This window comes from Anguilla anguilla, chromosome 13, assembly GCF_013347855.1.
Source record: "Anguilla anguilla isolate fAngAng1 chromosome 13, fAngAng1.pri, whole genome shotgun sequence".
Taxonomy (NCBI): Eukaryota; Metazoa; Chordata; class Actinopteri; order Anguilliformes; family Anguillidae; genus Anguilla; species Anguilla anguilla.
The window spans coordinates 8961756-8974647 of NC_049213.1; the positions used below are offsets into that span (position 1 = coordinate 8961756).

Here is a 12892-nt window from a genome sequence, read left to right on the forward strand (position 1 = left end):
AACTACATCAGAGTGTGCAATTGAATCTAGAACAGGGCATTCCATATAAATCAGCATTGATTTATGAATCGAGCTTGCTAACATTCATAACAGAATTAACAATAAGAATTGACGTTAGCAAACTATAGAAATACCCTGTCCTAGATTCCAAATTATTGTTACAGATAACATGCATAAATTAACATCGTTCTAAACTGGCCGTTGCAATTGTCCATATTTGTCATGTTGTCAACCCCCCCCCCCCCCCAAAAAAAGAATCTCAACATCAGTCTGACAATTCTGACTAGCGTGAAGTACAGTATGTTGAATAAGTCACTCGCAGTTTCAGTGGGAAATTAATGTACCACATTTTTGGAATAATATATTTTACAAATTTAAGGCTACATATTAATAAATTCAGACATCTGTCAAAAAGTGTAATTACCCTAAATGGTCTTTGCAAGGTGACTCGACTGTCACGTGATAGCTTAATCACGAGATACAAAAGAAGGAAGTACTGTTTGTCACATGACATACCGTACTTCATGTTATTTCTGCTTGCTTTGGGGTGCTAGCAGAGTCGGGAAAGGTGAGTTATGAATTGTTTTTATTTGTAAATAAGCTATAAAGTAATTGTCTCTGCTTTCTGTTTTACCGCGCTAACGATCAATCTCGCTGCTATTTCCTTAGTTAGCTTCTTAATTGAAAGCTGACGTATTAATCCTTACTGTGAATTTTTTTAAGCAGCCAATGATGTTCTAAAAACTTTCATTCGGAGGAATTTAAATTTATCTAGCTAGCTTCCGACGAGCAGCATTTTCAATCCAAAATTACGATGGACTTATTTCAAATACTAGCCTGTTCTGACTTTACCCATAGTTGACAATGACTCATTGCATATCCAGCTTTCATGACTTTAGCTAACGTTTAAATATTAAGATCACCAAGAAGGTTTTGGTGATCTGGTTTTTCCGGCACAGGTGGGTTTTTCCGGCACAGGTAGGGTACGTAGCAGCACATAACACGGATGGGTTAATATAACCATACATCTTTGGTGTTCATGTATCATTGAATTATGGTAACCATTTCTGGTCTCAAGAATAGTTTGATTAGTAACTTAAGTATGTTCGTAGATGCGTTGTTTGGCGCTCTGTGTGCTGCTGGGAACAATGGGGGCAATGGGGGCCCCAGATAAGGATGAGATCAAATTCCTCCCGGGACTACAGAAACAACCCAGCTTCAAACAGTATTCAGGCTATCTGGACGTCGCTGGGAACAAGCACCTGCATTACTGGTTAGTGCGATTATCTCACCGGTGTTATGGACCAATCTGAATTAAACGGAATGTGTCTCTTTCTCCATTCTTAATGCTTTGCGATGACTCTACTTTTTGACTTGTTTCGACTTTTTTGGTTGAACATTAGTTGCATTCATTTTATGATTTTCTGAAGTAGGAATCGAAACTGCTGGCTCAGATGGTGGAACTGATCAAGGCGGATCAGGACTTAATTCTCATGCTGTGCGTTTATTTTACGCTTGCCAGAGATATTTATACATAGAATACGCATTTTGACTTAAACGCATTCTGCGTAGGTTCTGGCAGTATAAAGTTGTTAATGGATTTAACAAACCTTAACTCGTACAATCACCACGTAGCCTATGACCTAACCCAGTGATGTCAGTATTAAAATTGTATAGGCCTACATACACCCAGGCACAGTCCCTAAAATAAAAGCTGTGCGTGCATATTGAAACCTTTAACTTAAATACAGATTTATTCAGTGGTAAAAGGAGAGACGTTCCTACTTAGTTTATTTGCATTTACAATGCGATTTAAAATTAGGATGCACATTAGAGCATTTTACGTTTACGAGTAATAATTTACCCTTACGAAACTTTGTTTGCGCATACACGCATTTTTTGCAGAGACTTCACGTCATACTCCCCCCCCCCCCCCCCCCCCCCCCCCCCCCCCCCCCTTGGAAATGGGTGCCCACATAAATTGAGTTTGAATTGCATAATTTGAATTTATACTTCGATATTTCAAATTGCATGTAATTGTAATTGTTTCGGTTTTCAGTGCGTCCAATCTTCACTTTAAATTTCAAGTTAAACATTCAATGTTTCAAATTCAGTTTGAATTATGTTAATTTATTTCTGCCCCCCCGTGCTCCCCTGCTCATTGTTGAAGGTTTGTGGAGGCTCAGAAAGACCCGGCCAGCAGCCCCGTGGTTCTGTGGTTGAACGGAGGCCCAGGGTGCAGCTCGCTGGATGGACTACTGACGGAGCATGGCCCTTTTCTAGTGAGAACACACACACACACACACACACACGTGGCAACCTGATACTAACATTATGGTAACTTCACAAATGAACGCCCCTCTGTGCCAAAGTTGTATGACTAAAGTGTTAATGTTTCAACAGTATTTTGATTCTGAAAACACAACCACATATAGAGACCCGAGAGGCTTCCAGACTAAATGAATGAACATTTATTTTTACACATACTGCTGTATGTGTAAAAATGTAAAGAGTAATACAAATGTCCTAATTTGTGTCTTAATGGGCAATCTAAATTCATGTAATAAATTGTGGAAAGCAATGTACCTGCATTTAGCCACGCATGGACAGGACTGGCAGTACTGTGATTTCTGATTTCATTGTAACTTGTATTCCTTTGTGTGTTTGTGCAGATTCAGGATGATGGCGTCTCACTTGAGTACAACCCTTATGCTTGGAACAAGGTACACGGTCTCTTATGGCTGTATTCCCAACCTTTCCTCCTAAAGCCCCTTTTTTTATTTATTTTTTTATTTATTTTTTATTTTTTTACAAACTCATGCTATCAACAGCCATTGACTATCATAACAATGTAACATACTGTATGCTGTATATGCTTGGTCCAGCAGTAAACCTCAATGTGACTTTCATTGACTGCAGTAAAAAGACGACATTCATGTGGTCATGTGGTTCTGGCAAGGCCTTCACTGCTGGTGCAGGTGCTCATCTGCAGCGTGCACCGCATGCTCTGTGGCAGGGGCTCACAGTAGTGTCAGATGGGTGTGAAAGACTTAGGACTTTGAAAAAAAAAAAAAAAACAAACCTTCCAAAAACCTATTTTTAGAAAGGGTTAATAAATTTGGCCATGTCCAGTTTCAGATTGCACGGTGCAGTTGCGGATGCTCTGAATCACACCTTTCGGTATGGCAGGTTTCTACCTGATCGACAGGAATAGCGCAGTACACATTTGTTGTGACTTGGCAGCCATTTCCAAACAGAAATTCCATACCCAAATATTGTGTCAAACATATCGCATACCAGTAGCTCAAGTCACTATTCGTATATTTTCAGGTTTCAGTTTTACTAGCTTGGGATATGGTAGGAAGGTTTGATGCTGGCGAAATGAGTCACTGGGTGTTTATTTTGGTAGGCTTCATGACCAGCTTCCCATCTGTACGCATGAATGCTTGTGTCTACCACAGACTTACAGTTTTGGCTATTGCTGCTTGTGCTTGTGCTTGTGCTTGTGCGTGTGCGTGTGCGTGTGCGTGTGCGCGTGCGCGTGTGGCCATCGCAAAACCCAAATGGCAGGCGATGAATAATCCAGTGGTTGTGTTTGCAAGCAATTGTTTGCATACAGTGATTTGAAAAAGAAATGACAACCTCTATCAGGTCTATGGTTTTGCATATTTAGGGTTCTTTAGGGTTACTTTTGGGTTCATGCATTCATTTATGCAATTTTTCACATAACTTTGCATATGCGTTTACAATTAGAGGAATTCTCCAAAACATTCAATTAGTAATTTAGCCCAAAAACAAAAGCTTCAGCAAAACTCAGAAGTGGACTGCATTTTTTCATCTGCTCATAGTTCAGCGTGTACCCATGGTAAAAATGGAACCTGTTTCACAGCATTCAACAAGAACTGAATGCTGCTGTCAGCCTGCGGTATTCCCCTCCTCTCCAGTGCCCAAGCGAACAATGAAACATCACAGACCTCAAGTCTCATGCACTTTGGGGTCAATGTCAAAGAATTTCACGTATTCCTATTGTTAGGATATTTTGCCCTTATTCGTGGAGTCAAATGCAGGACAATGAAGAACACGCTGACAAAGTTTCCTCAGAGGATTTGTTGTTTAATTCAATGCGCAAGGGAGAGACAGATCCAGCACATTCGGGCACTGCGCTGAGAGAATCTCTGCCGATCACGCTGTGTGGTGTCTAGATATACGGTTTGCAGTCATACACATCAAAAGGTTGAGTTAAGTGGCGGGCCAGAGACAAATGGTCTTGTCCCTTCCTGGGGACCCTCGCAGCCATTTAACATAGGAATGTGACATCCTTGCCGCAGACACTAGAGGTGTTATACTGAGACACACTACAGAGGGGCTAGACACAGAGGCATGCAAACTACAGACACAGTAATGGCAGAAACGGAAACGCAATACACTACATATAATATATATATGTATACTAAATAAAACTGGGAACCTATCACTATGAATGGTACTGCATCGTGAATGCACTTATCAATTTGAAAGTGAATTAGACACGATTCTTATCCTTACAAAATGTGTTCTCAAAATATGTCCCAACCACCAGCAATTCGCTAAATCTCACATTTGGATTTGAGGAACTAAAGTTATGGAACATTTGTCTAACTCCCCACAACAAGTTTATTTTTTCTTCCACCATGCAGACCCATAAAACATGCAATAGCATTGTAAAGCATATGGTGTGTTTTAAAAAAACGAGTCTTAGTTATCTGGTGGTGTGTCATTTTGCCTGAAATCCTTGTGATCCCCCTCTGACTTTATAGTTAGATGCCATCCCAGGAGACTTGTTAAAAAGGTAAATCTTGTTGTCCATAGATTGCCAATATGCTCTACCTGGAATCACCAGCAGGGGTTGGCTTTTCCTACTCGGATGACAAGAAATATGCCACCAATGACTCAGAGGTGAGCTGTCCTGGTGCATGTGCAGTCCTAATGATCCATTTCAGTTACCCTTTTCATAGGGTACTGAATATACATGTACAAATATTTCTAAGTTTAAATTTCCCTGTGAATATTTGGTTGTCAATTTGCAGCATTGACAGGGCTAAATTCATCAGGGCTGAATTATGCATCAGTAATTTTTTTAAAGTGAAATGTAAAATGTAAAAGTTTTATTTAGATTTTTAAAATTTCCCTCAAATATTCTGTGAAAGTATGGAACCGGTAAGGATGTGTTGAATTTGACTTGTCTGCTCTTCCAGGTGTCCATGAACAACTACTTGGCCTTGAAGCGGTTTTTCCAGCTTTTCCCAGAGTACAAGAAGAATGAGTTCTTCATCACGGGCGAGAGCTACGGGGGCATCTACATTCCAACACTGGCAGAGCGCGTGATGGAGGACAGCAGCATTAACCTGCAGGTGAGCACTCCCGTGGTCAGTCCATGCTGCCCTGGTCAATGAGCGCTCCCCTGGTCAGTCAGAGCTCCCCTGGTCAGTCTCAGTCAGAGCTCCCCTGGTCATTCAGTGCTCACCTGGTCAGTCAGAACTCCACTGGTCAGTCAGTGCTCCCCTGCTCAGTCAGAGCTCCCCTGGTCAGTCTCAGTCAGAGCTCCCCTGGTCAGTCAGTGCTCCCCTGGTCAGTCAGAGCTCCCCTGGTCAGTCAGAGCTCCCCTGGTCAGTCAGTGCTCCCCTGGTCAGTCAGCGCTCCCCTGGTCAGTCTCAGTCAGAGCTCCCCTGGTCAGTCTCAGTCAGAGCTCCCCTGGTCAGTCTCAGTCAGAGCTCCCGTGGTCAGTCAGCGCTCCCCTGGTCAGTCAGAGCTCCCCTGGTCAGTTTGTTGATTGCAGAAATGTGAACTGTGACTCTGTAGCAAGGTTTGCAGAATCCTTGAAAGCCCTTAAGTCCAGTAATTTTGACAACTAATATAAAGGACTCGAAAGTTCCTTAAAATAATGTAATTCTTACAGAAGCACACTTGGAACAGTTCACCTGTCAGAAGACGGAGCTTTTTAAAAAATGCCGCCTTGCTGCATTAATCACAGCGTTTATGCTTACTGGTTATGTAACTAATATGGTCAGATTATGCCCTTTGACATTGATCCTGGATAAGTGTCCACTTCTTCTGAGTTTGTCTGCAAAAAAAAAAACGCCCTTTGAGTATCCGTTGGGAATTTTGGCGGTGTGTGTATTACCAATGGCTGGCTTTTCTGTCCTGCAGGGTATCGCTATAGGGAACGGGTTGTCCAGTTACGAGATGAATGACAATTCGCTGGTTTATTTCGCTTACTACCACGGGCTCCTGGGATCGAGGTAGGCATAACAATGATGTAACGACTGCACTCGTGATTAAACAATGAAATGACAGAAATTCAGTCCCCCAGATACCGAAACAAATGTTTCATTGACGGAACAATAGTGCTCCTTTCTGCGTGTAGGCATGTTTTGCAGTCTCGCCCGGTATCACCTGATCTTAACCTCAAATGCAGAACGCCAGGGAGGTCACGACCTTTGAAATTCAGTGACCGCATTGTTTTCTCTCGCAGGCTGTGGACAGACTTGCAGTCGTACTGCTGTAAAAATGGAACGTGTGACTTCTACAACAACCGAAATCAAAACTGCACAAAGAATGTGAGTTTTTATTTTGTTTTCATTTCAGCTCCTGTTTTCATAACTGGCGATGTGTTACACTGCACAGTTTCTGAGTCAGCTCTGCTCAGACACTGATAACAAATACTGTAAAGGGATCACTTTGTTAGAGCTTTATCTTCTCCTCCTCCATCTTCTTTATCCTTTGTCATTATGAAAATAAACACCTTTGTTTATCATGCCGTTTGTGTGTTTCTCTCCAGTTGGCAGAGGTGCAGTATATTGTGTACCAGTCTGGGCTGAATATGTATAACCTGTATGCTCCCTGTGCTGGAGGGGTACATGAGAGAGTCAGGTGAGATGTGTGACAATACAGAGCAGTAAAATATCTGTATCCTCAACACTGAGCATCATCATCGCAGCTTTGTTGAATGTTGAACTGACCACTGCTGTGGGTAAAGGACTACTTTAACTTGGAATGCTTTTCATATCGCTCCGCAGAAAGAGAAGTGGTTAATTTTCATATCTGCTAACTCGCAACACCTGGTGTCAAAAAGGCATGGCTCCACCATTAACTTACCTTATATTTCACTCCAGTACTCCCGTTAGCCCATACTAAATTTAATATATTGTATCAAATTATTAATTGGTTTCTTTCATAGGGTAATTAGCCGTGTAATTAGCAGGGCAATCCACTCCAAGTCAGTGCCTTTGCGAAGGCCATTATTTATCAATAGCAGACCGCTTCTTCCTGGATTATCCCTTACATACTGCATACCATATTTGCTCATTGTGTGAGAAACTGGAACTGAGATGTGGTTGTGATTCGCTGTACCTCCAGCTGATTGTAGCTTATTGTTGTGGATATAAAATGGCTTTGTTCCCACCTTTAGGTATGAAAATGGCCATCTGGTGATTCGTGATTTGGGAAACCACTTCATCCGCCATCCCTGGACTGCAATGTGGACTGAGGTAACCGAAACCGATTGGGGGGTGGGGGGGTGTTGTGAACAAGGCATTGCTACTGTAACCAAAGTTAAACTAGAAACTTCTTTGGAGAAAATGAACAATAAGAGCATAAGGAAAACGGGCCATTAAGTCTAACCTCCTCTTGACCTGATGCCTAAAAAGCATCCAGTACTGTTCCCAAGCTTGAACACTCCAAAGGTATCTGCTGGTACCTGGTAACTTATTTATCAAATAGAAAGTATTTGTCAAACAACGACACTGGTCAATCAGTGTAATGTGAAGTTGACTTGTCTCTGGTTTCCACTCATCCCCCTTGTTCTGCTGACAGAACTCCAGCTGAGCTGTTTTCCTTAATCCATTTTATTAGTCAGTTTTAAAGTGCAAAATCTCAATCGGGTCCCACCTCAGACTGAAGAACACCATAGTGTTCAAACGGTGACTTGCAACGCACGGTCTCCTTCCGCTGAGACGAGAATGGCCACTGACCGATTTGTGACGCGCTTCGCAGAAACTCCGCGGAATAGCCTCCCTCCACAAGTCGGTGAAGCTGGACCCGCCCTGCACCAACTCCACCCCCTCCACCCTGTACCTGAACAATGCCTACGTCCGCACCGCCCTGCACATCGCGCCCGCTGCCCTTACGTGGGCCATCTGCAGGTAAGGCCAAAAAGTAAAGCGGGTCAGTCAGGGTCATGTCCAGTTTAACCGCTCCTCTTACCCGTGGATTTATCGAGAGATAGGTGCGTGAGGCTGACTGTCTTTGGGTCAGTCCTGTCTGATTTAATTTTTTTTTATATTGCTGTGTTTCAAAGCTAAATTAAACTACATTTAGGATTTTTTCTACATAGAATTAACTATAATGTCAAAAATAAATAGACTGTTTACATATTGTGGTATATCTTTGTCTTCACAGTGCGGAGGTGAACTTCAACTACAAACGGCTGTACATGGACGTGAGGAAGCAGTACCTGAAGCTGCTGGGGGCGCTGGTGAGCTGAGATCAGGAGAGGAGGGGGGGGGACCTCCATGATTAACACTGGGCAGTGTTTGGGTTTCTTTTGTGTGTTCACAGAGATGGGTTACTTTCCTGGTTTTTAAAAAATAATTCTTGCGGTGTTTGCGTATGTTTTTGATTGGCCCAGACACTTTTTCTATTCGATGAAGGATATTTACAAAGGTTTCTGATAATCCAAAAGCTTACACTAAAACGTACCTACCAAAAAGATAGCGAGTGTAAGTAAAGCACTAATTGGGAAAAGGGCTATGAAATCCACCTGCATTTGTGAATAGTGCACTAATGCGGCTGATGTGTTTCCCCGGCTGTAGAAGTATCGCGTGCTGGTGTACAATGGAGATGTTGACATGGCCTGTAACTTCCTTGGGGATGAGTGGTTTGTAGAGTCTCTTCAGCAAGAGGTAAGGGTCATGTTTCTGTTTTTTTTTTTTTTTTTCCCTCATTCGTTTAAATAATTTTATCCGATACTCATATCTCATTATGATTACATTACATTACGTTACAGGCATTTAGCAGACACCCTTATCCAGAGCGACTTACACAATTTTTTTTTTTTTTTTTTTTTTTTTTTGTTAAACATTGTATCCATTTATACAGCTGGATATATACTGAAGCAATTTCGGTTAGGTACCTTGCTCAAGGGTACAACGGCAGTGTCCTACCCGGGAATCGAACCTACGACCTTTCGGTTACAAGCCCAGTTCCTTACCCACTGTGCTACACTCCGTCCTTGATTAGTTCATTACATTACATTACATTATAGGCATTTAGCAGACGCTCTTATCCAGAGCGACGTACAACAAGTGCATAGGTTTCATGATGTAGAGGCGCAAAAGAAACACTAGAGTGAAGTAAGGATCGTAGTGCCAGAAGTGACCACATCGATCAGGACTCCAACCCTGTAGGGTAAGCTTGTTCAGCAAGCAAGAATCCTACCAAGTACAAACTAGCACTGGAATCACACCTAATCATACAAAAACAATCCTGCCAGATACACTAACATAATCAAATTATCCTAGCTAGGTACAGTGAGCTGAACTATAGGCTAGGGAGGGGTGGGGAGAGGTGCAGCCTGAAGAGATGAGTCTTCAGTCTGCGTTTGAAAGTGGTGAGATTCTCTGCTGTTCTGACCATCACTGGGAGGTCATTCCACCAGCGAGGGGCCAGGACAGATAGCAGACGGGAGCGGGAAGTGCAGACGCGAAGAGGGGGAGGTGCCAAGCGTCCAGAGGTGGCAGAACGGAGAGGTCTGGCTGGTGTGTAGGGTCTGATGATCCTCTGAATGTACCCTGGTGCTGACCCCTTAGCTGCCTGGTATGCAAGCACCAAGGACTTAAATTTAATGCGAGCCATAACAGGCAGCCAGTGGAGGTCAGTGAGCAGGGGGGTGACATGGGAATGTCTGGGGAGGTTGTAGACCAGACGCGCTGCAGCATTCTGGATGAGCTGCAGGGGTCTGATGGCGGATGCTGGCAGACCAGCCAGTAGCGAGTTGCAGTAGTCCAAGCGGGACAGGACCATCGCTTGAACCAGGAGCTGGGTTGCGTAGGTGGTGAGGAAGGGGCGGATTCTCCGGATGTTGTACAGGAAGAACCTACACGTTCGACTCACCACCGTGATGTTCTGGGAGAGGGACAGTCTGTTGTCCATCACCACTCCAAGTTCATTAGATACATTTTTCAGCTCAATTCTATTAGTACAAGGGATGGGCATCATTTAGTTACGATGCTAAAACAATACTTTTAAAATGGTGCTGATGCCTAAACATTGCCCGAGCCGATACTTTCTTCAAAATAAACATCACTGCAAAGGCAAATACATTTTTTACATTTTGTAAATACTGCATTACACTTATCATTTGTACTGGTTTGCTTTTGGTATTTTGACCGAGTTTAAGGCTAGCTAGCTTGCTAACGGTACCTGCTGTCACCGACTGCGTCGACGGAGCGAGTGTAAGGTTAGCTAGAGAAAGGCGGGCATTGCGATTGGGTCCAGTAGGTGCTGGTCGTATAGGAACCAAACCCTAATTTGCACGTGTTGTGCCTGCTGCACAGCAGCCTGTATTTCTGTGATGGAGCTGGATTCAGACGGAGACAAGATGGCTCCTCAGCTGTCTTTACTCTCTAGTTCGGTGGTGTTGCCCTCAAGTCACAATTCATCGCTCTTGTTTGTCAAATATTCCTGTTTCCTGTTTGTGTACTGCATGTACACATCCCTGTGCATGTATATTTAGAATTTTGAACAGGATCAAGATGGTTACGTCTACTGTAAAATGGTGTGTGTGTGTCTCTCTCAGGTACAGGTAAAGCGCAGGACCTGGCTCTACAGTTCAGGAGATGGTCAGCAGGTCGGTGGCTTCGTAAAGGACTTTTCCAACCTCAGTTTCCTCACCGTCAAGGTAAGGTGGACCCCTGCGATCAGGAGTCAGTGTTCGCTCTGAACCACGGCCAACACTCAACTTTGCGCTGTGTCACTGGCGTGGGCTTTGCTCTAATAGACATTCACGTGCTGTTGATGTACGGTGTCTATAAAATTGTTTTTCAGGAGAACGTGTTCTCTAGACTATGGCCTGTTGTATCTTGTCTGATACTGTACCCCATCAATGGCAGTAGGTTCTTTAGCGGACTGATTCACTGCCAAACTGTATCTAACGTCAAGGAGACCAGTGATGACGTCAGGCTGGTTCGAAATCTGTGTTAATGTTCGGGAGTGTAGAATTTAGAGTTATACATCTAAATGATTAAAATAATGACTCTGCCCCCTGAACATGCAGTAGATTATGTGATTGTGTATTATCCTACGGATGTATAATGTTTACCCATATAGAACATTTCCCCATCTCTTTCACATGCATGTATTTTTGTGAGCTTGTGTCTCTCTGTCCATCAGGGTTCGGGTCACATGGTACCCTCGGACAAGCCAATCGCTGCCTTCACCATGTTCAGCCGCTTCCTGAAGAAGGAGCCGTACTGAGATCGGGGCAAAGCCATGACACTGCGCGCCGCCCCCTTGTCACCCCTCGTAGGGTATCTGTGATTGGATACCGCCACTGTATAGCCATGTTGTACCTCGCTAACACCTACCGCTAGCTGTGTGGCCTCTTTGCACTCCCTGCGCAGCAGGCCTGGGTCAAATACGTATTTGTTTTGGATTCAAATACTTTTCTATGCTCTATTGATCTTGCCTGGTGTAATTGAGCCCGCCAGTATGACCAGAAGGCGGGATTTGCACTTTTTGAGAGTATTTCATTGGTTCCAGTACACCAGGCAAGATCAGTAAAGCATTGAAAAGTATTTGAATCCAAATAAAATATGTATTTCACCCAGGTCTGCCATGCAGTCCCCCCCTCCTCACTACTGCTGTGCACTGTGAGTGGGTTGATCAAAAAATACACCCAGGAGCAGTACTGATAATTCAGAGGTGTCCAATCTTGTCTGAAAAGGACAGGTGTGTTTGTGGGCTATTGCTCTGTTCCAGTACTACCAACACTGGATTCAGCGAATCAAGTAAGGGATGTCTGACCAGCCCTTCTTGGATATGTCATGTTTGCACATGCTCGGGGTGTACAGCATCAGGCTATATTACTATAAATGCACATCTTTTTTTTTATACTAGTGTTGGGTAAAAGCAAATGCATTTTTTTGTATATGTGGATGAAAGGCTGCTTTCGTATCCCCGAAAACTGCTGTGATGACCAGGTACTGCTGTAAATAATTTACTGCCTGTTGTAGATTCCAGCGCTTCCGATTGTCATGCCTGCCTTGCTATGGACAAAAAAAAAATCATGTTAATTATTTGTTGGTCAAACTTGTTGATCCAAGTGACACAACGTGAATTGTAGACGTAACAAAAGGACTGCCAACTTTGCCTGTTTTTTAGTTTTAATCATTCCTAAGGTTGCCTACAAGTTAATGGATTTGAAGGGAAAAATTGTTTATTTCAGAATATCACCAATTTGCCTTTTTTAATATTTTTGATTCATATCAGCTACTGTTAGAAGTCTAAGTGTGTCTCCGTTACTTACAGAAACCAGGATTCAGTGACCACTATGAAATGTCAATCAATTGAAGTTTAGGAAGAGATCTGCGAGGAAAACTGTGTCCAAATCGTATGCTTGAAAATGAAGTATAATTATGTGTTCTTAAAAAGGGATTATAAAACAGCTGGTGTTTACTTTTCATTGGTCTTCAGGTTGTTGACAAATGTTTTTTGTCAATAAACTTCTCTTCAAACATTCTGATTCATATTTCGTAAATGTACGATTTAATTTGCAATGTGATATTTGAATCAAAGGAGTACATTAAGAAAGGTCAAAGTTAGCCAAAAAGTTGTTCTCACAAACGGCCACAGCTGG

The 12892-nt window shown here is 42.9% G+C and overlaps 1 protein-coding gene across 1 annotated transcript; it reads left to right on the forward strand.

The window, feature by feature from the left end:
- The first annotated feature begins 454 nt into the window (after positions 1-454).
- On the forward strand, positions 455-12778 carry ctsa (cathepsin A). Its single transcript, XM_035389269.1, has 15 exons — positions 455-568; positions 1113-1273; positions 2171-2282; positions 2673-2723; positions 4849-4935; positions 5235-5390; positions 6187-6278; positions 6512-6596; positions 6818-6909; positions 7448-7526; positions 8032-8180; positions 8437-8512; positions 8850-8939; positions 10835-10936; positions 11428-12778. Exons 2-15 carry the CDS (start codon positions 1113-1115, stop codon positions 11509-11511), a joined length of 1416 nt encoding a protein of 471 aa, XP_035245160.1. The 5' UTR covers positions 455-568; the 3' UTR covers positions 11512-12778.
- Positions 12779-12892: the final 114 nt, after the last annotated feature.